This window comes from Mya arenaria, chromosome 3, assembly GCF_026914265.1.
Source record: "Mya arenaria isolate MELC-2E11 chromosome 3, ASM2691426v1".
Taxonomy (NCBI): domain Eukaryota; kingdom Metazoa; phylum Mollusca; class Bivalvia; order Myida; family Myidae; genus Mya; species Mya arenaria.
The window spans coordinates 87,375,889-87,401,063 of record NC_069124.1 but is presented as its reverse complement, the minus strand read 5'-3'; the positions used below and the strand labels follow the sequence as shown (position 1 = coordinate 87,401,063).

Sequence of the window (25,175 nt, the reverse complement as noted above, 5' to 3'; positions counted from 1 at the left end):
CATTCTATCGCACTATAATCAGAGCTGTCACTGCCACCGTCAAATTTTACCAAATAATAGTTAAAGAATATTAGTATGCATTTACCAAAATAAATTATCTTATACGCTCAGTGATAAATATTATATGTGCCTACTGGCAAAGCCTCTGTGTAATCTACCGATAATTACCCGATTAATATCAATGACGTCTGACTATACATACGAACTATTTATATTCTAATGTTTACCCACTTTAACTATACCCACATACTTATAACTAAAACATGTATTTTCCATTACATATATATATAGTGTTCATTGTTTGTTTCAGTGTAAGATCGGTATACATTTCACATAAGCTGCGCGTGGAAGATAGCTTTTGGTGCTCTCCGTATTAACTATCAAAGGATCTTACATTGAGATACTATCTCGGCACTTCAGCGTATTAATTACCTTTATAATAATTATACTGATTCTATATTCATGAAAGTTAGTCAAAATAATTGTAAATATGATATTTAAGACATATGGAAATATTGGTCATCCCGGGTCAAACCTATGCCACTGTGTCAAATATCAAAATCTTGTGTTGAAGTTTCTTATTCCCAAATTAAACAGTGTTCCAATTTTTCAATGCTCAATAAACTGAGGCAGAATATTTCTCAGCATGACATTTAGGATATTTAGGACCAATGTAATTACACAAGCGGATCCAGCACCCCACCCCAACCAAACACACACACACTAAACTCGTCCAAGTACACGCATGCATTATAAAGATATAGGTAAAAAAAGTAATAAAATATGGCCAAAAGCACCATTCGGACTAGCAATTATTTAAATTTGCTTAATGTAGTACATCCAAACCCCCTGCTAACACTTTAAACCAAATAAATTTCGCTCCGGGCGGAGTCAATAGGAATTTCAATTTAAGTATGTATTTTGGCTAATTGAAATAAGCTACTTAAGCCTGTTAAGCTTAAGAAGTTTCGAGAAATTGGAGCCAGTTTCTGAAGTACACGATAGTGTGGAACTTTATCGAATGCTTTGGAGAAGTCGTATCCGGTACCGCCCCTGCTTCAGACACATTAAATAGGGTGAATATTAAATAACGTTTTAATTGACTGTGATTGTCCCAATTCAATACAAACTAACAGTCAAGTAATTCATAAGTTACCGGTTCTCTCCGCATTTTAAACGCGAAAGGAAACGCAGGTCGGCCAGTGCTCGTCAAGGTCAGCCAAACGCTTCCTGTTACCAGTGTAAACAAACACAAAAGAATGCTTTCTTTAATTAACACATTTCGGTCTGTTATACGCTATATGCTTTAAAGAAAATGGGAGCAGCTTCAAGCAATAACATCAAAAGTATCAAGCTTGATCAAAAGAACAGTTTCGATAAGTGAGTGCACTGTGGTCTTATTAAACTGCCATGAGTGTTTTTACGATTTTGCTTTTATCATACAATACATGATCTTGACCCTGCAGTGCGTTCAGTAGTCCAAGCATTTACCTAACACAAGCAAACTGTTTTTTATCCCTGTCGAAATGCAGTGCATAAATTGCAAGTGTGGAACCAAACATCTTTGAACCAGCCATCCAGTTAGCTCAGTTGGTTAGAGCGCTGTACGTGCTAGTGTTCCGGCAGTCGTTGGTTTGTGCCGGACACACTTTCCCCCTAGGTTTACTTTAGCATGGCTGTTGTAGTATGGTGACAAATATTACAACATTTCCTCGCCACACTAGAGTCAAAGTGATCAGGAAAATTAATCTGTTTTCTTAATATTGGTTATGAATGTGGTCACGCCGAAGGGTTCTCGTAAATATTACAGTTCTAGATTAGGCTGTGGGGTAGTTATCAGTTCCTTATTGTATTTGGAATAAAACGGAATTTAATACATTAATCTGAGTGTATATTATGTTGAAATGTTTTTTTTTGTGCATGTTTTTAGTGACATGAGCTGTTATAACAAGATGGTTAACTGGTACTATATATAGCTTTATTTCCCCCATTTTCTGGAGATGTACATGGTATATGGTAATACATACATAAGCATGAATATTTACAAACACAATACAAATTTGATAGTACATAGTAATGAAAGGAAGTCACAGTAACATAAATTGCAACAAGTTTGTTTTATACGCATTACGTTGGTCTCGTTTATAATTTAGCTGCTGCATACAAGTCTGATCTTACAAACGATTAAGAACACTGATAATGCATCGGCTAAAATCAATAGACTGTTTCCTATTAATTTAAGCAATATTTCTTCGAAAAAATTGTAAATAAATCCATCCACTTATCAATTGTTGGTACTAATGCTGTGTTATTTAATCCTTTGCAGAAAAGGATAAGATGACTCTTTGTCATCATGTCGGTGAGGGACTCTAAGTCTACCTTTTCTAGCATTTTTGTCATACTTCCTTGTTCATAGTTGCAGTTTGATGTAATATTGTTATCATGGATACCAGACACTCTATTGATGCATTGTCTTAAAGATTTTTCAGGAAAAATATTATGAATTCAAATAAAGATCTACCAGTAAAATAAGGCATTAAAAGATGGGTAGGTGCTAGTATGCCTTCCTATAAAGAGGTATAGAGGTCTTATATGACTTACTGTTTTATTGGCTGAGTAAATATATTTTTGTGTACTTGAAAACCATTTATTACTGTTTATGAAATTGAAGTAGAATAGCTTTTAAATACAATAAAAAATAATTGGCATGTGATTTACATATAAAAGTGATGGTGGTACAGCGAACATAATAATGTCCAATTGATAACAAAAGTTTCCCTCAATGCCCAGTATTTCAGCTGCTCAAATACTGAGAGGGTGTTTATCTGTACAAGTCTGTACCCAAAACACAACTGATGTGTACATAACTTAATAATTTGTAATTTATAGATTTTGTATTATATTTAACAAAACATGCAAATTCATTATTATATTTATTTTTTATATTTCAGAAACACTTTGGCCTCAAACAAAGCCAATCAGGGAATTCTAGCTGACAAGGTATCTAATCCAATTATATCAATCATGTGGACTTGTCCAACTCTGCGATTGTTCTAAAGAATTTTGTCTGCAAACAACCGCATTTGAATCTCACATATGCCGAGATATGTAATTTCTTGATGTAAAATTGAATCTGATTTTTGGTTTTCCCTACTCATATATGGTCTCAATATGATGCCACCTCCTATCATCCTATGAAAAGTATGCTTATAGACTGGGAAAGCAACAACAGACAAACAAAAAAACTTCATGTTCATCTATGGAGGCTAAACAAAATATGCTATCCGTTTGTGTGCGTTCATGTGTCAGAATTTTTGAAAAAGAATTACATTTGAAAATACTTTATTTGGTTATAAGAGAATGGCAATTTCAATTTTATTAAAAAAAGCGACTTTTAAATACTTGAAGCTTCATCTAATCAACATGAATTTTAGATCATTCGCAATATGGATGTTTCCGCAAACTAAACAACAAAAATTTATCATTTCTGTTTTCTTATATCATATTTTGAAAAAAACACTCTTTTACTGTATCATTTTAATTAATGTTGATTTTGCATGCAGACATTTCCGTGATATGCATCAATATTAAGCCGATGATGACATTTTCTTAACAATAATGTGTTACCCTTTGTATCCATAAAAAGTCTTAATACTAAAGCAATATGATTATATACTTTTATATAAATATTAATTTGTTTTAAGTTTTAACTAAAACAGAGTATGGTTTTCTCACAATGCTCCACATTTGTTATCACACAGCAGTGTTACAACAGAATAAAACCAAGAGGCATTTGTTGATTATGCAATGACTTTGTGAAGTCGTTGGATGTAAATGATGTCAGAACCTTTCAAAAGTTTCTCATGCAAAACCATAATTTCTAGGAACCCAAGTTATATGAATTTGTTTTTGATTCCGGTACTGTGATGCTGTTTTGGATAGAAATGCGCCTATTTGTACAAATATATTTGTAAGAACTTGCCTATGTGGCGAAACATTCTAAAAAGTTTTAGCCGTGCCTGTTTGTACCTGCCCACTTGCCAGACCAAGTTGCTATATATGTGTATAGGTGCTTGTGTATTTTATCCATTCAGGAAAGAACATAAAGTCCATGTGTACTGTGAAATCTAGACAAGACAATGGACTTGACTGAACTTAAGTAAAATAAAATGCAATTTTTTAATGTTTATTATTGTCACATTGGTCAATTACACAACTCAGGGGCCAAAAATGGTTAAAGTTCAGTTCCCCTTGTTAGGTCTCCTCAATGAAAGTTAAGTTCCGCTTGTTAGGTCTCCTCAATGAAAGTTAAGTTCCCCTTGTTAGGTCTCCTCAATGAAAGTTCAGTTCCCCTTGTTAGGTCTCCTCAATGAAAGTTCAGTTCCCCTTGTTAGGTCTCCTCAATGAAAGTTAAGTTCCGCTTGTTAGGTCTCCTCAATGAAAGTTCAGTTCCCCTTGTTAGGTCTCCTCAATGAAAGTTCAGTTCCCCTTGTTAGGTCTCCTCAATGAAAGTTCAGTTCCCCTTGTTAGGTCTCCTCAATGAAAGTTAAGTTGTTTTGAAATGTTTCAAATTTCCACTTCAAATGTTCAGTGTAACCACCGATGTTGGCTTGTTTAGACATAATTTATATCCCGAACACCAGTCTTTCCTATTTCACTCCTCAGTTTTTGAGAAAAGCATATCATAGGAACTAGTCAAACTAGTCAAGACATTGGCAGCTTGTTTACAAAAAAATTTATTACTTATTTATTTTAACTTGATTGTGAAGACAGTTGAATTTGAACCGATTATAAAATGTGTCTATTTCCTGGGTATAAACGAGTACTGGTGTACTGTTTGAGAGGTGATGAGAGAGTACTGCTGGTGGGGATTGAACTCTCAACCTCTTGGGTGAGAGGCTGACACCTGTATCACTCTCACCCCCCTCCCCACCCCCATTATTTTGCAAAACTTCAATTAAGATAATGAATTGCAGGAGCTGAAAGGTGGACTGTCAACCCACAGTGATGTTAAAACTGGACAAAATGATGAAATCACAAAAGATATTCTGAGTGCTAGATCTGTAGAAAAGACAGACATTGAAACATTGACACAGCAGCTTTGCGAAAGTGAGAGTCAACGCTTGGACTTGGAGGACAGAGTTCAGGCACTGGAAGAGCAGCTAGAGAAACAGCAGGCACAAGACATTGAGCACCAGGAAAGGCCCTGTGATGAAACCCTTCATGCCAAGGACCAGTACATCGTCAAACTGGAGCAGGAAAACAAGGAGTTGAAGGCAGAGGCTCAAAAAATGGTAGGCACTTGGGAGTTAAGTATTTTTGGTGAACAAATATTTTGGTTCCCTTGAATGACACTTGTAAGAATGTTCAAATACTATTTATTAAGTTTTAAGAATTAGGCAGTTATTTTAAGCACTGGTTTTCGATCATTTTTACAGATATGTTAAGTAAATTAGTAGTAAGTTATTGGGTTTAGACATGTTTGTTTCTGTTTATTTTAATTTTTCTTCAAAAATGAGATGCATTTGCGCATTTTATAAACATATGCAACTTTGCTTGAATATCTGAGATCTGCAGAAATTTAATGAAAATGATTCAATTGTTGAGTTTGACAATTTCAGCGAGGTAGACATCGGAGGAAGGTGAAACAGATGTCGTCACAGATGGCAGAGTACAAACAGGAGGCCAACTTCCAGATGATGGAGCTACAGGAGGAGATCGAACAACTCAAGAAGGATAACAAACGTAATTATTCCTATTACAATGAAATAGACAAATGCTTCGGAACAGAAAACATGCACTTTTCTGTGTCAGGCATCGTTAATTTAAAATAGTGAAGAAGTCATTGTTTCCTTTTTCAAAGTGAAACAGAAGATGGAAAAATCAAAATACCAATTACTATTATATGCATATCAATTTCTTATAGTGAAAATACAGCAAGCAATACTGAAAAATCAATATCCTGCTACTAATGTTTTACATCCTGTATCAGCATAGTGCCGTTTGTTGAGCATTTTACACATTGCAGTTTATTCAGAAAAAAATATATTTGCTGATGTATCAACAATTATTTTTTTTGTTCATGAGCAAACTGTATTCACATTTGAAGAAACCATTCCAATGGTAATTCAACTCCTGTTTGTGTTTATATTTTGAGAAAATGCAAAACAATTTATGAGATTTATTCATAACATCATTTCCGGAATAGAAGATCTGGGAGATGCAATGTAAAAGCTTAGTGCACTTTCTTTGGTTAAGATAACAAAAAGTGCATTAAAACATGGAATTTATCAAAGGAGGCATGTAATAAAAGGAATATAACTTTAGAATGCTTTTCTGACTACCTGTTCAATGTATTAGCATGATTCCATCGTGACTGCTGCATGGTCTTGACGGATGTGTGTCAACACACCAAACACAAAGTGAAACGGATTGCAGAAAAGCATCATGTCATAGTATCCTTTATACATGAAAGAAATAAAAGGAATATTTAACAGTAAATGATAAGCTTATAACTATAAATGTAATGTTATTTTTATTTGCAGAAAAACTACCTCAATTAAAAGACAGTCAGTCAGGAAATGTGAACACGACCAAGGTTGATGAAGGGGTGTCACTTCCAGGGGGAGAGAAGATGGCTCTCATCCTGGAACTATCCCAGCAGGTGGCTGAGCAGCAGGACAGGATTGCCTCCCTTGAGGGCAAGCTAGAAGACAGGGACAGGGTCGTGGAAGAACTCCGGACCAAGATGAAGAACAACTCCCAGTACCTGAAGGCTGTCAACAGTGCTAGAGATGGGGCCACTGAAAGTGCTATTGGAGATTTGCGGAAAACCACCAGTTTAAAATATAAGGTGAAGCCTGCAGGAAAGGAACAGAGCAGCACCAATACTAACAAGAGGTTCTCTGATGCAGACAGGATTGATGCTCTGTTTTCCCACGGGGAGGATGATGACAGTGACACAGGCAGCATGGCAAAACTGTCTTCTCTTCTCAGGGGAGTGAAAGCTCCAGCAAATAAGACAAAAGTAAATCAAGAATCTGACGATGATGAAATAGGAAATCGTCAAAATCAGATTCAAGAGAGTGACCCTAATAATGGAGGGAGAGACTCTGGGCTGGGCTCAGCTGGGAAGAGAGACGAGGCAACAAACAATGTGTCAAGGCCTTCTTTGGCAGACTGGAAAGACCATGTGCATTCCTTTGAATCTGGATCTGGGCTCTCAGACTCAGACTTTGATAACCACCCTCACATAGGCAGCAAAGTGTCTAGTGCTCCACCAAAACTCCAGAATAGGGACAATAAAAAGTTAAAGAAGAAATCTAACAGTTTAAAGAAGCACGTGTCAGGTTATGGGGAGGTTATAGACAAACCTCCAAGACCGAGTCTGGCTTTCATGAGCTCCTTGCACGAGGAGGACTCTGAATCACTGCTGCACGGCATTAAACCTCTCTCCCACATCAGCCCCGTCCAGGTCTCGTGACCATACCTATATACTTGTAAAACATTCCTCAACTGTCTTTTCCTTTACATATTTTGGCAGTAACCTTCTTCTAGAAAGTTACATATCTTTCTCAAGAGTTTATTGTTTTCAGTATAAAAGAGAAATAATTTTTAATAATAAAGATGTTTTATAATATTCATCATTTTTTTCATAATAAAAAAAAATAACTGTCAGACTGTGTGATTCAACTTTATTAAGACTGTGTGATTCAACTTTTTAATTTAGCTAATGATAAATAAAATAGTATTTCATTGATCAGTATTAAGCTGTTATGTTTAATCCGTGTAGTGATGTAGAGAGTTTGATATGTGTTTATCTTGTCGTTGTGTTATGTTTGCTATTACTTTATACATTTTATAAAGAATTTAGTTTAGGAGACTTTCTAATCTATTTCCATCATTTTATGATTGTCTTAATTTGTTTGTACTGTGTAAACCTGTTGATTTTAAGGCAGTAAGATGGTATTTATGTACATATTATAATATCATACATTGTAATATATAGAGAACATATCTTTGTGCTGTATGGTAATCTTTATCATTGCTGAATACATTGAAATCATTTTATAACTGCTCTGAATCTTCAACGGGTTCCTTGGTTTACTTGAAGAGTCCCAAAACGTCATTATGTCATATTTTTTATCTAGCTGTCAGATTTAAAAACCAGAACTTCAATGTTTGATTACATTTATTGATTTTGCTTTGTTTTTGTTTATTGTTGTTTTTTTCTGCTGAGCTCATTGCTTTGGTTGTGCAATTTTGTATCTATTGTTGTTGTTTCTTGCTATTCTTCAACAAGAAATAAATCTGCTATATAACAGTATTTTCTAATGCCATTTTTTCTGTGAACAAAATCAGTTATGATCACATTCAATTGCTAAAAAATATACTCCATGCAAATGTAATGACACTCGTATCAACTTGATGGAATTGGCCACCTGAACTCAAATGTTGCAAATGTTTCACAAAGGCTGCATTTTTGAATACCCGGTATGTTTGTCTCTCCACCAACTCGATATATAATTATTTACCGTGTCACGATTACACCCACAGTACACAGTGAACATGCATTCGTCTGTAGAAATCTGGAGCAGTCTGAAACTTTGTCATGTGAGACTTTAAAATGAATTTAGATGAATGTTGAACATGAGGACTCCTTGTGTCAAACATAATCAACAGGCCACATCCACAAGACGTAATATAGCACAATTGACCTGGTTGAAATTGTATTGTGTGTTTTTAGTCGTGAAGGGTTAATATGGGCAGCACGAGACTCACCAACAACCAGTCTAAAAGAAATAAACAGTTCCTGTCAAGATACACAACACACTGCTAGTCAAAGCTTGTTTAAAGGACCTCCATCCGATTGACTAGTCAGATCACTTGTACGGCTTTTACCACAGTAAAAATAATTTTGCTAAAATATGGTTTGTGAGTATTTTAGAAAACATTGACATTCCTTTGAACTGCTGAATAATCACAGCAGAATAAAAATCTATTATTAAACTGAACTAAACCTGACAACGATATTTCATAATTATCTAGAATTCCATGAACTGAATGTGTACCTGTAGGGAGCGCCCATAATTTTTCTTGCAAAGGTCACTTTGACTCCAAAATGAATAAGTCATCTACTGACCATGACTACAGACCCAGTTTATAGATATTTGCCATGACCAATGTGCCAAGTTTGAAGACCACACATTGTCGTTCAAGTAATCCAATGGCCATGCTCTGCAGCCCACACAAAAACCATGATTTTACATGTAAAATAGTAAGGGTGCCATTTAAAAGAAAACACATGTCAGAAGCAAAAATCTTTATTGTTCGATGAGATTTTATACCAAAATTTTATAAAAAATCAGATGTTACAACCAAATTACTTGAAATAAGAAATATTGAAAATATGGGCTTCTCTAGTTTCATACACTGTCACTTTCATTTAAGTAGTTTGTTTTTCTGTTAAGTTTGCATAGATATTGTAAGTTGAAAACATTTTGTTAACTGTTAGGTTTTGTTGACAAGAGTAAAGAAACTGTTAACAAGGTATGTTATATAAAGATCAGAAGAAGGAATTGAATGATTTATCTGATGTTTGTGAAATCACAGTTCATTATTCCAGAAATGAAATATATCTGACAAGAGGGGACATTTACTCTACAACACATTCACAACAATATCATAACCACTGCAGTTTAAATCATTTTTCATTTTTAGAAAATTAGAATTAACACACTTACAAAATCAACAGACACTCATATCACAGATTTGATAAAAAAATATTACCATTTGAAAATATATAAACTTTGGACGGAAATATCTAAACTGAATAATAAATAAATAAATGTATATCAAAATAAATAAACTTTAACATAAATAAATGCAGAATTTTCTTTAAATGCATTCAGGTCAACTGAATAGTTTTATATTAGTGTATTGAGTTGGAAACATTTACAACATCTTGTGGACACAGTGCACTATCAACAACACAATATGTCATGAGTAAGTACAGTATAAAAACAAAGAAACACTGAGACAGATCAGGTGTTAAACAAAAGTTGCATAGATCAGCTTAGTTCTTCCCAGTCATCTGAGAATCATCATACACAATAAAGACAGTTAGTACATACAGCATAGACAGACAACAGGTGCAATGGAATGTTTATGTTACAATCAAATTCTTTATAATCAGCCTCATTGTCATTAAAAAAAACAAAAACTGCCTTGCCCTAAATTGAGTCAATGTTTCTTTCTAAAAACAACACTTTCTTATAAAATGCTTGAAGGAGTAAATAGAAATGTAAAAGAAGTAACACTAGCTTTTTTCAGTCAGTTCATGTTTTATATTTCACTTGTAAGTTTGTTAGTTTGTCAGTCTACTGCTGCACTTTGTCCATGTGAGCCATGATCTGGGATTTCTTCATCTCCAGCTTGGTTAGCTCCGCCCGCAGCTGAGCAAGCTTCTCATTGGCTTGCCCGATGATGTCCGACCTTGACGCTTGTGGCTGACTTTTCTTGCCCGACCTTGATCTCTCTGCAGCCTCTGTCTGGGCTGTGACCTCGTCTGTGAGCTGTTGAACCTGGGCCTGGAGGTCAAGGATTGATTTGTTCACATCGGAGAAGTCAGCACACAGCTCATCATACTTGTCTTCTGGGGATACCTGTGTGGAAATTTTGTTTTTAATAAAGAGCTTTATTATCATTCAAGGTTTAAGGCTATTTACCTCAAAATTCGAACTAACAGCTCTGTACTTACCAATGAATTTTAATAACAACAGTTCTACTGCTAGTGACTTCCAAAATGAAGTATTAAATCAGACTTACAGGATCAGGCATGGCGCCAGTGTCTGGTTCCTCCAGCTCTGCATGGTTTGCGAATGTCTGCCAGAGAGCATGACCTGTCATGTTGGCTGTCATAAAACGCAGAGGCAACTTCCTGTTCAGAGGAGTTGTACCTACAAAAAAACATATAATGTACAGTACAAGAATTGGAATATTGCATCCTGTTATGGTTTCAAATGTACTGTAAAATATAAACTACATGTAGTATTGTAGTAATGTAAGACAAAAGAACTGAAAAAGTGATGCTGCTTAAGGGCACATACCGGGTGGAGAGTATTTGTTGGCAAGGGTGAGGAGTGATTGGTCGACATTGTGTGTCGTCCCTTGGGTCTTCGACTGGTGTACCTTATCCTCCATACTGCCTAACATTGTGTGCAGCTTGTTGGTCATTGAGAAACTAGAGTAGCGACTCAACCTGGAAAACATGGAATTTTCAAACAAAGTGAAACACTGATAATTTAAAAGGCAAAGTCTGCAAGCTTGTCATTTATCATACAGTCATCAAATAACATAATAAATACTTATAGTTTATTGATATTTTATGCTCAGTCTTCGTTCTTATCCATCCATTTACTCACCTCTCTTTGAGTCTCTGGGTGTTAAAGTGTATGCCCTCAGCGGTGGTTGAAGGCAGCAGTTTGACGTCAAGTAGGTCATCCACCATCTTAATCTTCTCGTCTTCTGTGTGGCACTGACCAAACATCTGCTGTAGGAGCTTCACACCACCCTCCAGCGATGATGGCTCATTCTTGATTGTTCCTTGAGTATTACGCCTGAATCGGGCAAAGAACAGGTCGTCACAGACAACTGCCAGGGCGCGATGATATTCCTTCACAAAGTTCGGATTGTGGTCATTCCTCAAGTCACCTGAAAATAAACAGTTACAATATAACAAACTTCAATAGAATAAAATGAAACATTTTGCATAAATAAATCTACTTCTTAAAACACAGAAAATAACTTTTCCAAATTGCAAGGTCAGTTTTGGGAATTCATTGTTATGCATGTGATAAAAGTAGGCTTTCTGAAAGATGAACAGAAAATATTTCCTTTTCAAACTTCGGTAAAAGCTTCGTAATTCATGAATGAAAGAAAACCATTTTGCATTCAAACACTGACCAGCCTTGATGTGAGCCAAGGTGTGCATGAGGACTACAACAAACTCTCCGACAGTCTCCAGCCGAGCTGTGCGCAGGTACAGGATACTGTTGTTGGCGTCGAAATAGAAGGAGTTGCGGTAGGCATTGTTCCTAAGCCTCTCATTGGGCGGGATCTTATCAGCCAGCAGCAGGGTGACAGGGGCATGCTGGCAGTGAGCGGCCACCAGTTCGGTGACAAAACATCCAAACTTGTACACGATAAACTTGCGGGAATCAAGCCTGTTCAAGTCCACAGGTTCAAGTTTGGAATCACTGGTCCACTCCTGATCTTTTGTGTCCTGGAATACCTCTCCTGTACAAAAATAACCAATGAAATTTGAATGCATGCATTTTTATTTTCATAACTTATATCGTTTATTTTACTGAACAATATCAATCATACCTCTTTGTTTCTTACCTATGTCCTCTATCAAAATATTAACAAAGAAGAAAATCTCCTTGTGTTCATGTTGAAATATCATACATTTGTAACATTGCCATGGTGTATACCTTCAGTCTTGTCCTTTCCGTCACCCTTGTGTGCTCCCTTCTCTATCTGGGTCTTAATGCTCTCCAGTTTCTGGTACAGTGGGCTCGCCATTAGTAGGGCCACAAGTTCTGCGTCATTCAGAGGGGCAGCCATGTTGTATGAGGCTGGGAGCTCGGGCTGGGTGGTAGGCCGCTCATCTTCAACAGTGGATGGGCGTAAGGATTCAGCAGGCGAGGAAGGCCTCTCTCGGGACTCCAGACGGGCATTGGCTGTGTCAATGTTTAGGGCCTCATTCAAAGTAAGGGCCTGAAATACAGACAATGTATACAAAATATTGTTTCAATTTTTATCACCAAACTAACAAAAATAATTAGACAAAATCAAGAATGGTTACATTAATTACTTTCATGTATTCATATAGCTTTTATTAATTAAATACTCTCTCATGATACCTCATCAGCCTTCATCCTGTGTATCTGGCTTGCTTGTTTCTGCTCTAGTTCACGTCTGTTCTCTTCTGCATTGCTAAACAGATCTTTTTGTTTCTGGCGAAGTCTGTCCTCCTTCTTCTTCTTGATGCGCTCCTGAAGTGTGCTCTGCATGCGCATTTTGTCTGCGTCGATCTTGTTGATGAGGTTCTGCAGGTCGCGTTCATGCTGCTCCAGTAGTTCACGCTGGTCTTGGTCGCTGGCTCCTGCAGCCTTCATTCGCTCTACCTCCTCCTACAGGCAACACACAAAATAGAACTGAGATAAACAGTTCACAAAAAAACTTTCAATTTAACGTCAGTCAATATATATTTAGCAAATTATCCTTGTATTCCTGCTCCACCCACCTTTGTTTTGCTCCTCCTCTCCTTGATGAGGTCTTCCTTGCGTTTATTAAGTGCCTCGAGGTTGCGCTCATGTTTCTCCTTCTCCTGGCGTGTCTCCGTCTCCAACTGCTGGGCGTACTCTGCCATCTGCTGCTCCATACGGCGCTGCTCATCACGCTCAAACTCTGCAATAACACCAAGATGGTTTGAAAATGACAATGGCATATATGGAAAAAAACATTAATAAACAAGTATGAGTTAAATGTTCTTGAACTGTTCTTTACACTTTTTTTTTATTCTTGTACATGTACTGTCTATAGGCATACAAAAGGCTGTTATCAAAACCTGTTGAATTTCCATTTATCATTCATTTTTTAAACAAATTAGTTTTCTTTCAATATCAAAGTCCCATTAGTACAACTGTACATATTTTACCCAAACAATGTAGTCAAGAGGTCTCTTTTACAAAATTGTTATGTGTCACAGTGATAAACAACAACAAAAAATAACTCTTGTTTTTAGTTGTATAACCTTGTTGTTCTTTCTTCATCTTGGCCTCCTGTTCATGGCGTTCATGCTCCAGTCTACGTTTGATGTCCTCCAGCTCCCCTGCCGTCTCCTCTGCCGCTCGAGCCCCATCCTTGTCACCCTTAAACTCACGCAAAGCCTCCGCAAACTCCTGGGATAGGAGTGAAGTATAGGATTAAGAAAGGGACCTCAAAAGCTTCCATGCATCAATACTCAGAATTAAGACATAGAAGGAAATGCTTTAAAGTTTAATTAAGACAAAGAAATTTGACGACAATAACAAATAAAAACTAGTCATGACCAACTAGCATACCAAGTATGAAGGTCCTGGACCCAAAGGATCTTTAGTTATTGAACAAAACCGATTTTTCACCTCAAGGTCATGGCAACCTTGACCTTTGACCTAGTGATCTCAAAGTCAATAGGGGTCATCTACTAGTCATGACCAACTAGCATACCAAGTATGAAGTTCCTGGGTGCAAGCATTCTTTAGTTATTGAGCGAAACGAAGTGTGATGTACAGACTGACGGACAGGGCAAAAACAATGTCTCCCCATTAATGGGGGAGACATAATAACATTCCCTGTTGCATGTTATCATGTTATGTCTGATGAAAAAATACAAGAATAAATGCTTTAATAACTCTTCAAATTCAATAAGTTGGCCACAATACCTTATAGTGTTTCTCCTTGAGGGAAAGTTTAGCCTTGGCAAAGGCTAGTTCCCAGTCAGCGAGAGCCCCACGCTCAATGTCACCCTTCTCTGCGGCTTGTTGGCGGTCTAGAGCAGACAACTCCTGGGCATGTTTGTTCAGCAGCTCTGTGCGTCTTGCAGCAAGCTCATCAGGGCTCAGGCCAAGTTTCTGTTACAGAAATGATATTTAATGTTATGTTCACAAATGTTCATTTTTAAGATACGCAAACATTTTATTAACTATATGTTTTATTGCTGTAGATGTTCATTTAGAAAACAACAACAAAAAAACAAACTAATGCATTGATAAATTGTAAACACTTAAAAGATATTACTGATTTGAAACTAAATATTCTAACCCATTTATGTCACCCTCTGGTCATATGACCTGTTTACCTGCAGGTCTGCGAGCTCCTGGTCATGCCTCCTCATTGCATCATCACGAAGCTTGTCATACTTCTCGTTGAGTTTGTTGAGAGCTTCATCCACCATCAGACGCTTCTGACCTCCAAACTGATTTTCCAGATCTGACATTTCCTACACACAGCAATGGTTCATCTCATTAAATTACACAATCAATACATTTTAAATACACAAAAACAAATAAATACATAAAATTCTTTTTATGTCTACATATATTATTATTAAGTAATACAGTCAGAATGTAAACCTTATTGCACCCAACAAACATCTAGGTCTTAATTTACTATGCATGTATTGATATATAGACATATGAATTTTAAAAATGCCCAATTGATCCTTGACCCTGCAGTCCCCTTTGCATACCTGGGCTTGCCTCTGTGCGAGGACAGCCTTGATGACACGTTCACTGTCCTCCTCCCCATTGTCACGGATACCCTCCTTGATGGCCTCACGTTCCGCCTCCTTTGCCTTCTTCAGTTGCACCTCGCCCAGCTCACGTTTTTGTTCCAGGATCTCCTTGGAGCGGTCCACGTCATGGCGACGCCGCATGTCCTCCAGTTTGCGTGTGCGTCTGTTTGCAAGGCGTTCATGGAGCGCGAGCACTTGACGATCTTTCTCCTTCTGCAGGCGGTCAGCAACCTCCTCAAGCTCTTTCTCATGTTGGGCCATCAACTGCAGAAAGTAAGAAAAATCTTTTAGCACATTCATATGTCAATTTTGATAATGCTCATAAAAAAACTTTCAAAATTTATAGCCAGTGTTGGGTACAGTAATACGTTTTGGTTTTGAAAGTTGTAACAAACAAACCATATTGATCTGGTCTTGGCCAAGGTCTGGACGGGCAGCGATCTCTGCAGCATGTTTATTCTTGAGTTCCCGAAGCACTTTCTCTCGCTCCCCACTGAGCTGCTTCTTGATGTTATCCTCCTGCTTGCTGGCATCTGAGTCCAGTTTGGCTGCCAGGTTGTCAAACTCTTTCTTCTGCTGCCTTTTCAGGTCATCCTTGGCACGATCCTGTAACACACAAACAGTCAATAAAGAATAATTCTTTAATATGAATTATGTAACTACAAACCTAGATAAATTCAGCAATAATTTTGCAATAAATGAAGGACTTCCAATCAGAGTTTCCTAGCACCTGTTCTTTTTTAAGAGCCTTCTCTTCCATGGATTCCACCAGGTTGACCTTGGGCTGTCTGACAAGTCCGGTATCCACAGTAACCTCCGGGCCTGTTTCCTTGTTCACCTCTTGGGCCATCTGGCGACGCTGGTCTGCGATGATTCTCTGGGCTTCGTCCTCCTCAAGCTTACGATGGCTCTCATTTATACGCCTGTTCCGTCTCGCCTGCAGCTTTGCCTGCCAACACACAAATAGTCCTTAGTAATCAAGCCACAATGCTTTCTAAACTGTCCTGCTAGTATAGTTGCTCTGTTGTTTTATTAGAACTATATAATGAACACAAACTGTCAAAACTGCAGAGTTTAAAGACATAAAGAAAGTGTTACCTATTAGAACAAAACTCACAAGTAAATCCACAAAGCCACAAACCATTAACATACTATCAATGTTGTGTTTCCTTTTCAGATTATGCACATGCTCAGTGAATAACATTTAATTAATATCAGAATATCTACATGTGATAAATGTCTTGTACATAACAATACAATTGTTACCTTAAAATCTAACAGTAGCATCTAACAAATAAAAAAGCTACAATTCCAAGACTCTCTACTGTAGACTCTACAACTCTACAAAGCTATTTCCAACTACCCATAAAACAAGGTGAATCAATCTGGGATAGTAAGTCAAGATATTTGAATAAGTTTATAGCCCAGTGCATAAAGCGAGAGTTGCCATGCAGGTCATACCCGGAGATCCTCAAGCTGACGGTCCTTCTCGAGAGCAAGATTCTGTTCCATGGAGTTGACGTCCTTGCGGTATGTGTCCATTAATCTCTGTAAAGCCACCTGTTCTGAGGCTGGGCACCCATCACTCACACCCTTCAACAAGTCCCGCTGCTTCTCGCGCAGACCTGCACATGGAAACAAGCATGTCTCTTGTAAAACAAAACACAAACGCTTTTTAAATATAATCTATATATTGTATGACATTCAAGTGGTACAGAATAGCAAATCTATGAGAGCAGTTACCAGTTGTGTGTTCATCACTGACGGTCTTTGACAGTTTGTTGATGTGTTCTGCCTCCTCAGCATCCATTTCAGCCTCTGCAGCAGCCATTTCCTGGTCAAACAGGCGCTGGAGAGCAGCCATTTCCCGCTCAAGGTTGTCATGGTGACCATCCTCTATCAGCCGTGCTGACATCTGGAAATGTAATTTATTGATTATTTTGAGTTTCTTTATTTTTATGACAAAGTCAATAAATAATGCAACTTTGCACTTAAAATAAATCCAAATAGAATTGCCATGAAATTCTTCTTTTTTGTGCCAAGTGAATTATTTTCAAAAAAATATTATACTTCTTTAATCTTGCTACAGACCTCATTCTTGTACTTCTCCTGCTCATCCTTCAGCTTATCGAAGCGTCGCTTGCGTCTCTGGGCCATCTTGTCCTGGAGGTTTCTGAGCTGGTGCTGTTTGCGTGCAAGGTGTGTCTTCTGGAGCATATTCTCGGCCTCATGGTGCTGTTGGAGAAGCTTGTCCCTCAGCTCTGGGGTCAACACACCCTGCTGTGCCATACGATCCTACAATACAGGAGGAATACATCCATTTCATACCTGTAAATTTTTTGTCTAAGATATGACAAGGTCTTCAAATAAAAATATGGACATCCAAACAGGCTCAGATTAGGACACACTTCAAGAATGGTTTATAAACAAGGAGAAAGACTGTTAGTAACACTGGACACAATTAAATTCTTAGCCGTAAAGTTATTTTAGTCTATTGTCCAATCATCCTCATTGTTTATCTTATCTATAATTAAAGATTCTATTCACTAAAAGAATATCATGAAATTCAGAATATTTAAATGGTAAGAAAATCAGAGTTTCATGTTAAGAGTCCCGTACTAGATGTTCACGGAGTTTCTCTCCCATCTGGCGCCTCTCCTCATCACCAAGGTTGTTGTTAAGGTCAGTGTTGAGTCGGGCCGTTCCTGCAGCCTCCTCACCAGCCAGCGTGTCCAGCACGCTTTCTGACATACGCAGCTTCATATCGGCCACATCAACAGCCTCAGGCAAGGGAGGTAACCCATTCTCTTCAGCCTTAAAAAAGGGAGATAAATGTTAGAAAACAACACAATGTAAATGAACATTTAAGCTTTCAACAGAATTGTTCCATATGTGTGTGTTTTTTATGTGTACCAAACTACCAGACCAATTCACGGTGTTACATGAAATGAATGCAAAAGCCAACAAATAACATTTTTCTGCACCATATAAAATGACAACATAACAAGCCCTGACCTCCTTCCTCTGTTTATCTCGGAGAGCATGTTCACGGGTCTGTCGCCTCATGGCCAGTTTCCGACGTAACTCCTCTGACTGTCGGTCTCGTGAACTCTGGTGCTTGTTCATTGTGTCATCCAGGTTTTTGCCATAATGACTCATGATTTCAGCTATCTTGGCTGCATTGTCTGCACCTATGTTGCAAATATAAACATGCTGTTAGATTCCCTAATATACAATGTTATCAAATTTGCCTTGTTTATTTGTTAGTATAAACTATTTTTTTACAATCATGCTAGACTCTGAGGATCATCTTCAAAGAGAAATCTCACTAAGTTTTAATTCAGACAAAGGCAATGACTAACCATGCAGGTTTGAGGAGAGGTCATCAGTGAGTCCATCAGTGACATGCCGGCGCCGATTTTCCTCCTCTTCAACAAGCTGACCCAGTGCTTCCTGTTCTTCCTTCAACAGATCACGCTCCAGACGCAGACGTTCACCATTCTGACGACGCAGAAGTTCAGCAAAGGCTCGACTCAACTGGTTACCTCCCTGTATCATGTATAGAAACATTGAGCTTAAACTAGCCTTTTGCAGTTTAAGAGCAGGACTTTATGACCGTAAATATAATTTATTCATTTTGCATAAACCTTGATATGATAAAACATTATGATAATGTTTTTAATTGCTAGGCTATTGCTTCAAGCCATTACCTGTGATCCTGTGAAGTTGACGGTAGTGTCAGAGGTGTTTGGGGTACCATCAGAGCCATTGTCCTTGCGTAGTTGCTCGTACATGGACTGTGAGATGGGCACCTGGCCAGAGTTGAGGCGGTCTAGCAGCATCTGCAGGGCCATCATCAGCTCCTCCTCCCGGCCTCCAGCTCCTGCACCTGTACAGGAAACAAACACTCAACATTTGTTTGCAATGTTGAAGCTATTGAAAACCAGACCAAATGCCAATTTTTTCAGAACAAATCTTTTTGCCCCTTTTCTTTGAAGAGTTTTTTTTCAAAATAATGTACAGACGACAAAATATACTCTTTGAAATCAATTCCCCTTAACATGGTTACCAATTAATCTTACCAGCAAATTTGCGCTTGTTTCCTGCCATGCTGATGGCTGCATTAACAATGGTTGGTCCACCCTCCGATGATGAGCCCTGCAGCCCCTGCTGTATGCGGGCAGCCTTGCGTTCATCCAGGCGCCGCTCTAGCTCTTCTAGCTTCGCTGGGTCCATGTTCATAAGGAGGTCACGGAGGCCCTCATTCTGCTGCTGGATCTTATTGTAGAAGCTGCGAAGGTCTTCCTGCTGACGGGCCAGTTGGGCAGCGAGGTGCAGGTTCTGGTCCTCTAGCTTGTCATATAGCACGCGCACGTTGAAGTCCTCCAGATCCTTTTCGGATGCCTTGATTCCACCTCCTGCAATAACACACTGCACTTAGTTTCATTGGCAAGATAAAAATGACACATGGACAAATGAATATAAGATAAAATTGGCTTCATAACATTGTACTTTTATACTACTTTCTTTCAGCATGCCACTAAAAACATCTAGATGTCAGTAGAACAATATTTACCAAAGTTTGGTGCAGCATGGAGGTCGGCATCAGCTCCGTCTCCTGTCACTCGTGGTCCTATGCTCTCCTTGACATCAGACTCTCTGTAAACAACAGCATGGTCACTTAGTACAAGCCAAAATGTATGGTCAAGTATGAATTTTGTTTCAAAGCATAGACATGTAAATCATGACTTCTGATACAGACTGTCTACTCACATGGGTTTGTCTGGCCAGTGGTCAGGATCGTATCTTAGGTAGTGTGGGACGGGCGGGGGCTTGCCAAGGCTGCGGTATTTGGGTGCCCAGTGCAACATAGGATGGATTCCTGCATGCTTCGGCAGCCAGATGATGATGGCCAGCACCAGCAATAGGCACAATGTCGCAAAGAATGCAATCATTCCTGCAGAAGACACAACAAATGTGTTATACTGATCTGACATGATATATATTTATTAATAGCTCTGTAAACCCTATATGTATGTATCAAATATCTAAAATGTATGTACAACATATTTTATGTATGATGTCTCACCAATGATGAGGCTCCAGTCTGGGGCCTGGTTCTCAACTGCCTGTGTTGAGAAGCCCTGGGCTATCAGGTTGTCGGGTGAGGCTGGTTTAACCCTAGAGCTTGATGAACAGGCTGATCCAGCAGGCTCCACTCTGATAAGCACCTCACTGAGAAATAACCATGAAAACTGGTATAAGAATGGATGAAGAAAAATGTATCAGTGCAAATATTAACAACGTACCTTCAATGAAAAAAGTATTTTACAAAGCTTCATCATTTTTCCATAACGTTTTCTTATCTTATGACAACCCATCGGCTTTGATAAATGAGATATAACATATTTCAGAATTATTTAATTCATGTCCATGCAGCAAAATTTCATAAATATCACATTTTAAACATTTAAGTCAGGTGTTTTCATGATATTCTTCTGACATGTTTGCTGCTGTAGGCTCTGAATATTTACAATTTCCTTGATTACTTTCAATTTGTGAATCAAAACTTTCTGATGAGCCTTAAAGCACTGGACTTGTAATCTAGAGGTCAAAGGTTCATATCCAATTGTCATTTTGATTGTTGATTTTGTTAAATCTCCTCTATGTCATAAGCATTTCTATAAAGGAAATATTTTTTTTAAATCTCAGTGTTCCACTTTGCTTTTAAAAAAAACAGTCATTCCAATAAAAGAAAACAGACTATAACCATACGTGCCGTATTTCTGGAGACCATTCAGGCGGATTAGCTCAGAAAGGCTCGAAATTCATGAGGATTTTGGTAGTATTCAGTGGGATTTTTTTAGCAGATCTAAGTTGGCAAAATTTCAAAATCTTTTTAGATGCAAGTACGGAAAAATGTATTCACATATTATTATTTTTGCCATGAAAACCTTTTACTTTATGAATATACAGAATTATTTTATATATCATGATTCATTATATTCTTATGATACACTGTCATGTCATACTGTAATGCACTTGCAGGAAAAATACTTTTTCGAGACAATTCAATTGGTTTACCTTCCTCCAAAGTCAATTAACCACTATTGTATATAAAAGCCTGCACTTTCTACGCATCTCTGTTGTTTAAGTTCCATTATACAGTCAGCTAGTTTCACACATTAAATCTATAACCTCACATTTGTGTTGTTATCAATAGTCACTGGTGTACATGACTTGACTTTCACCAATACTTTGTTATACTCAGTTTTGTAATATACTTAACAATTTCAATATGAGTATTAGGATTTGATGGTGTATATATGTAATTTGTTACTTTGCACATATGTAATTTGTTACTTTGCACATCTAAAACCACCCTAGTTATGAACTTTGAATGTATCTTACAGTGATGCATCTTGCGAATCGTAGAAGACGTAGTTTCCTCCTTCAATAAAAACGTGAGCAAAGTTGGTGATATTTGCGTTGGTGTTCTCCACTTGGTACTGAAGGGCTGTGAAGGCCCCAAAGTCAAATGAGGGGTTGGTGCTAAAAAGGTGGTCCTTGTTGTACTTGGGGTAGTTGCTCATGCTCCTGTCTGTGTCGTTTACATTGATCTTGAATATGACCAGTTCCCCGGACTCCACACACATGATCGGGTTGGGGATCTGGTTGCTGGGAACGGTTAGGGCGAGCAGACGACGCCTTCTCAAGCCTTGAGCCTGGTCTGACATCTCAGCAAGAGTCACTGAAAGACACATGTACACAGATTGTTATGAGCAGAATTTTTAATCATTTTACAAAGGTAGAAACAAATGAGACTTAAATACCTAGCTACCAGATTATATAAGATTAAATTAATTGCTCTAAATCAGCAATGTGTTTTAAGTCTTTAAATGGTGGTATACCAAAGCAATGCAGTCTTACAGTATATATCTTTAGCATCAGCAGCGGTGGCATACACGGTCCCTGTCACCTCTTGACCCCAAAAAGCCACTACAAGAATGGTCGGGCTTGTAATGCCCTCGAAACCCTCTGACGGTCCAAATGTGTTCTCCAAAATCTAAAAAAGCAACAACAAAATTGCCTCATAGAAAAGAAAACAATACATCTCAACATATATTTTTCAATAATCTTCAACCTTGTACAATTGTTTACTTCTTACTGTGCATAACAGCGCTTATAAAATTCAAGATGCTCTAAAACTTAACAAGAGTGTAAAAAGCAAAAGTCAAGGCTTAACATTTATAAATGGCTTATAACTTTACATTTATAAGACCCTGAGTTATGGGCATTGTTAAACATCCACATATCATCTTTGACATCATGTGCAGTAAAACTGTGATCGCTAGAGGACACACACGACCAAGCCAAAACCTCGAGTGATCCGATGTTTTGATTGACCCAAGTTTCCATTTTAGTCTGTTTTGAAATGTCTTACAATATAATTTCAAAGTTTGAAGTCATCAGTTGACTTCTGCACCAATTATGTATTGCATTATTGAAATCGCTCATATGTTCAAAAGCTGTCATAAACAAATGATAAACTAAATGTGAAAATGTATAAGAAAAAACAATAAATAAAGTATTACCAAAAAAAACAAAACACAGTTTTTGAACATATTATTAAATTCTCGTCATTAATTTATCACAGTTATCGTCACAAATGCCCTTGTCAAATATTAGCAGTCATGCGTAACGATAACAATTGGTTTGTCACATCTATTCAAATATCCTTTCATCTGTCATTGCAATTTTTACAGCTAGCGAAAATTTTAACTGTTTAATTTGGAACATGCTTTTGGGGAAAATGTGTGGAATTATGACCTCTAGGTAATCATAAGGTTTTGCACATGATTTGTGTATTTGGGACTGGCAATGGTGCTAGACTCCTCAACCTATTTAGGTTTTGATCCAGCTTCAGTATATTTTATATGAAAATAGATCAGGACTAAGCTTCGACCTCAACTAACCACCGGTTTTTTAACCATCGCCTGTTCGAAGGACCATAGTTTTACTGTATACATATAATGATTTTTAAGATTTTTAAATTATGGTAACGGTTAAATATTTTTGCACAACAATGACAAGGCTATAACGAACAGACAAGATAAAAAACATTTCATCTTTGAATTAATTTGTTTATTCTTAGTGACATAATTCAATACCTCAGTATAACTGTCAAATATTGTTACACTCTATATAAGAAAATCAATGTTATAGCTGTGTACCTGTGCTGTGCTTGTGCCAGTGACAGGGTCATACACAGTGAGAGCAAAAGTGCCGTTGGCCTGGAGGCCTCCAGATATCGTGGGCTGTGTTGTTGCCTCACATGTGGCATCACAGATCGACGTCTCTGATATGTAGCTGTCACAGAAGCACCTGAAATATTTGATAATATTTAACTTACTTCTGAAGCTAATTAAGTGCTACCACAATTATTCAGAACTTTCGTCAAAGCGCATTTAAAATCTGAATTTGTTTTCATCAATATAGGCCATTCTGATAAAAATATTTCAGTAATGATGTTTAAAATAGACACGCAGGTGTGACTTACCGTGCTTGGTCTCTGTTATAAGATGCAGAACTGCATCCTCCAAACCCAGAGCAGTCAAAGGAGTCTGGGTCAACACATTTCCTGCTGCTTGCATGACGAACCTGGTTGGTAGAGCAACGCTCGTCGGAGATCAGCTGGCAGTCTTCATCACCGTCTTGCTCTGACTTCTTGTTGTCCAGCTCATCATAGTACACATAGCCTGCCAGACACACACATGCCTTGAAAGACGTCTGGAAAGTACGATATTTGCCCTTGCAGTTGCATTCTGTGGAACCTGCAGCCGACTCTGATGACCCGCCACATGGGTGACACTTTGTGGCAAAGTCAGAGTTACTGTACGTGTTGGCTGCACAGGCAGTACAGTCAGATGCAGACTCAGCACGAGAACGAGTGCCGTAAGTTCCTCTAGGGCAGGAAGTGGCCTCGTGTGAACCTGTGGGACAGTATGTTCCAATCCAACATTCATTAGAGTCACCGTGCCCAGTGCCTGCTGGACAGTAGTAACCTGCTGGGCATGACTCACAGATGGAGCGGTCTGTGTAGTTACCATATGTTCCATTTGGACAGATCCTGCAAGACTCATTATCGTCATATCTTAAACCATCATGATCCTGTGCTTGATATCCTAGCGGGCAGGCCAGTGTCATATTGCTACCCTCAGGGCAGTAGAATGGTTTTTCACAGAGTACTGGGGTGATTGTGCTGCCTGAACAGTAATATCCTGGGGGACAGATGGGAGGTGTTCCTGTTTCCCCTTCACAGTAATAGCCTGGTGGACAGGCCAGTGGGATGGCTGATCCTTCTGGACAGTAGGTGCCTGGGTCACAGGGTATGCCATGGAGGTTGATGGTGTCATTTGGACAGTAGAAGCCCGGTCGACACAGGGGGCATTCATCTGGGTCACCCGCCCCCGTCTCATTTCTCATTCGGCCAGCAGGACACAGGTGAGGGTCCTCTCCTGGGTAACAGTAGAACCCGGTTGGGCATGGGTACAGTTTGTAGTCTGTCATACCTGAACAAAGAAATGATTCACATCCTTTAATAAAAAAGAACAACAAATAAAATGAAAAAAAAAAGTATTATACAAATAATTAGAAAAATTTGAAGGCATCACAGCTGCATTACCCTCATTTAACTTTTCATATTAGAACATATTATTTTGTACTTTGGCAACATTGAGTACATTTTATTTACATATGTTGACTTGTCTGTGCTTATTCATATATGTTTCTTAAATAAAAACACATAAACACAACTTAAAGAGTTTGTCTGAAC

General features: G+C 38.1%; 2 protein-coding genes across 2 annotated transcripts in view; one reads left to right on the top strand and one right to left on the bottom strand.

Annotated features, from left to right (window-relative positions):
* Positions 1-1,228: 1,228 nt before the first annotated feature.
* Positions 1,229-8,307, top strand: LOC128228333 (M protein, serotype 24-like). The gene is made up of 5 exons (XM_052939592.1): positions 1,229-1,380; positions 2,952-3,000; positions 4,977-5,294; positions 5,622-5,745; positions 6,546-8,307. Exons 1-5 carry the CDS (start codon positions 1,316-1,318, stop codon positions 7,481-7,483), a joined length of 1,494 nt encoding a protein of 497 aa, XP_052795552.1. The 5' UTR covers positions 1,229-1,315; the 3' UTR covers positions 7,484-8,307.
* Positions 8,308-9,307: 1,000 nt separating this feature from the next.
* Positions 9,308-25,175, bottom strand: part of LOC128225557 (uncharacterized) — a 106,253-nt gene continuing 90,385 nt past the window's right edge. The window contains exons 87-115 of the mRNA XM_052935421.1: positions 23,901-24,912; positions 23,575-23,725; positions 22,271-22,406; positions 21,752-22,091; positions 20,430-20,575; positions 20,114-20,297; positions 19,917-19,999; positions 19,423-19,758; positions 19,051-19,229; positions 18,703-18,889; positions 18,356-18,531; positions 17,960-18,154; positions 17,432-17,635; positions 17,084-17,255; positions 16,802-16,965; positions 16,071-16,289; positions 15,740-15,946; positions 15,296-15,604; positions 14,906-15,046; positions 14,490-14,678; positions 13,820-13,967; positions 13,310-13,473; positions 12,927-13,196; positions 12,495-12,780; positions 11,965-12,297; positions 11,424-11,712; positions 11,109-11,260; positions 10,828-10,958; positions 9,308-10,664 (exon numbers count right to left, since the gene is read on the bottom strand). Coding sequence (XP_052791381.1) covers positions 10,380-10,664; positions 10,828-10,958; positions 11,109-11,260; positions 11,424-11,712; positions 11,965-12,297; positions 12,495-12,780; positions 12,927-13,196; positions 13,310-13,473; positions 13,820-13,967; positions 14,490-14,678; positions 14,906-15,046; positions 15,296-15,604; positions 15,740-15,946; positions 16,071-16,289; positions 16,802-16,965; positions 17,084-17,255; positions 17,432-17,635; positions 17,960-18,154; positions 18,356-18,531; positions 18,703-18,889; positions 19,051-19,229; positions 19,423-19,758; positions 19,917-19,999; positions 20,114-20,297; positions 20,430-20,575; positions 21,752-22,091; positions 22,271-22,406; positions 23,575-23,725; positions 23,901-24,912 — 6,788 coding nt within the window. The 3' untranslated portion in view covers positions 9,308-10,379. The remainder of the gene's footprint in view (positions 10,665-10,827; positions 10,959-11,108; positions 11,261-11,423; positions 11,713-11,964; positions 12,298-12,494; positions 12,781-12,926; positions 13,197-13,309; positions 13,474-13,819; positions 13,968-14,489; positions 14,679-14,905; positions 15,047-15,295; positions 15,605-15,739; positions 15,947-16,070; positions 16,290-16,801; positions 16,966-17,083; positions 17,256-17,431; positions 17,636-17,959; positions 18,155-18,355; positions 18,532-18,702; positions 18,890-19,050; positions 19,230-19,422; positions 19,759-19,916; positions 20,000-20,113; positions 20,298-20,429; positions 20,576-21,751; positions 22,092-22,270; positions 22,407-23,574; positions 23,726-23,900; positions 24,913-25,175) is intronic.

Excerpts from the sequence above, each read along its gene's own strand:
- LOC128228333 (XM_052939592.1), top strand. The coding sequence starts at position 1,316 with ATGGGAGCAGCTTCAAGCAATAACATCAAAAGTATCAAGCTTGATCAA. Across the intron at positions 1,381-2,951 it reads CAAAAGAACAGTTTCGATAA|AAACACTTTGGCCTCAAACA; the intron begins GTGAGTGCACTG and ends TTTATATTTCAG. Across the intron at positions 3,001-4,976 it reads AGGGAATTCTAGCTGACAAG|GAGCTGAAAGGTGGACTGTC; the intron begins GTATCTAATCCA and ends AATGAATTGCAG.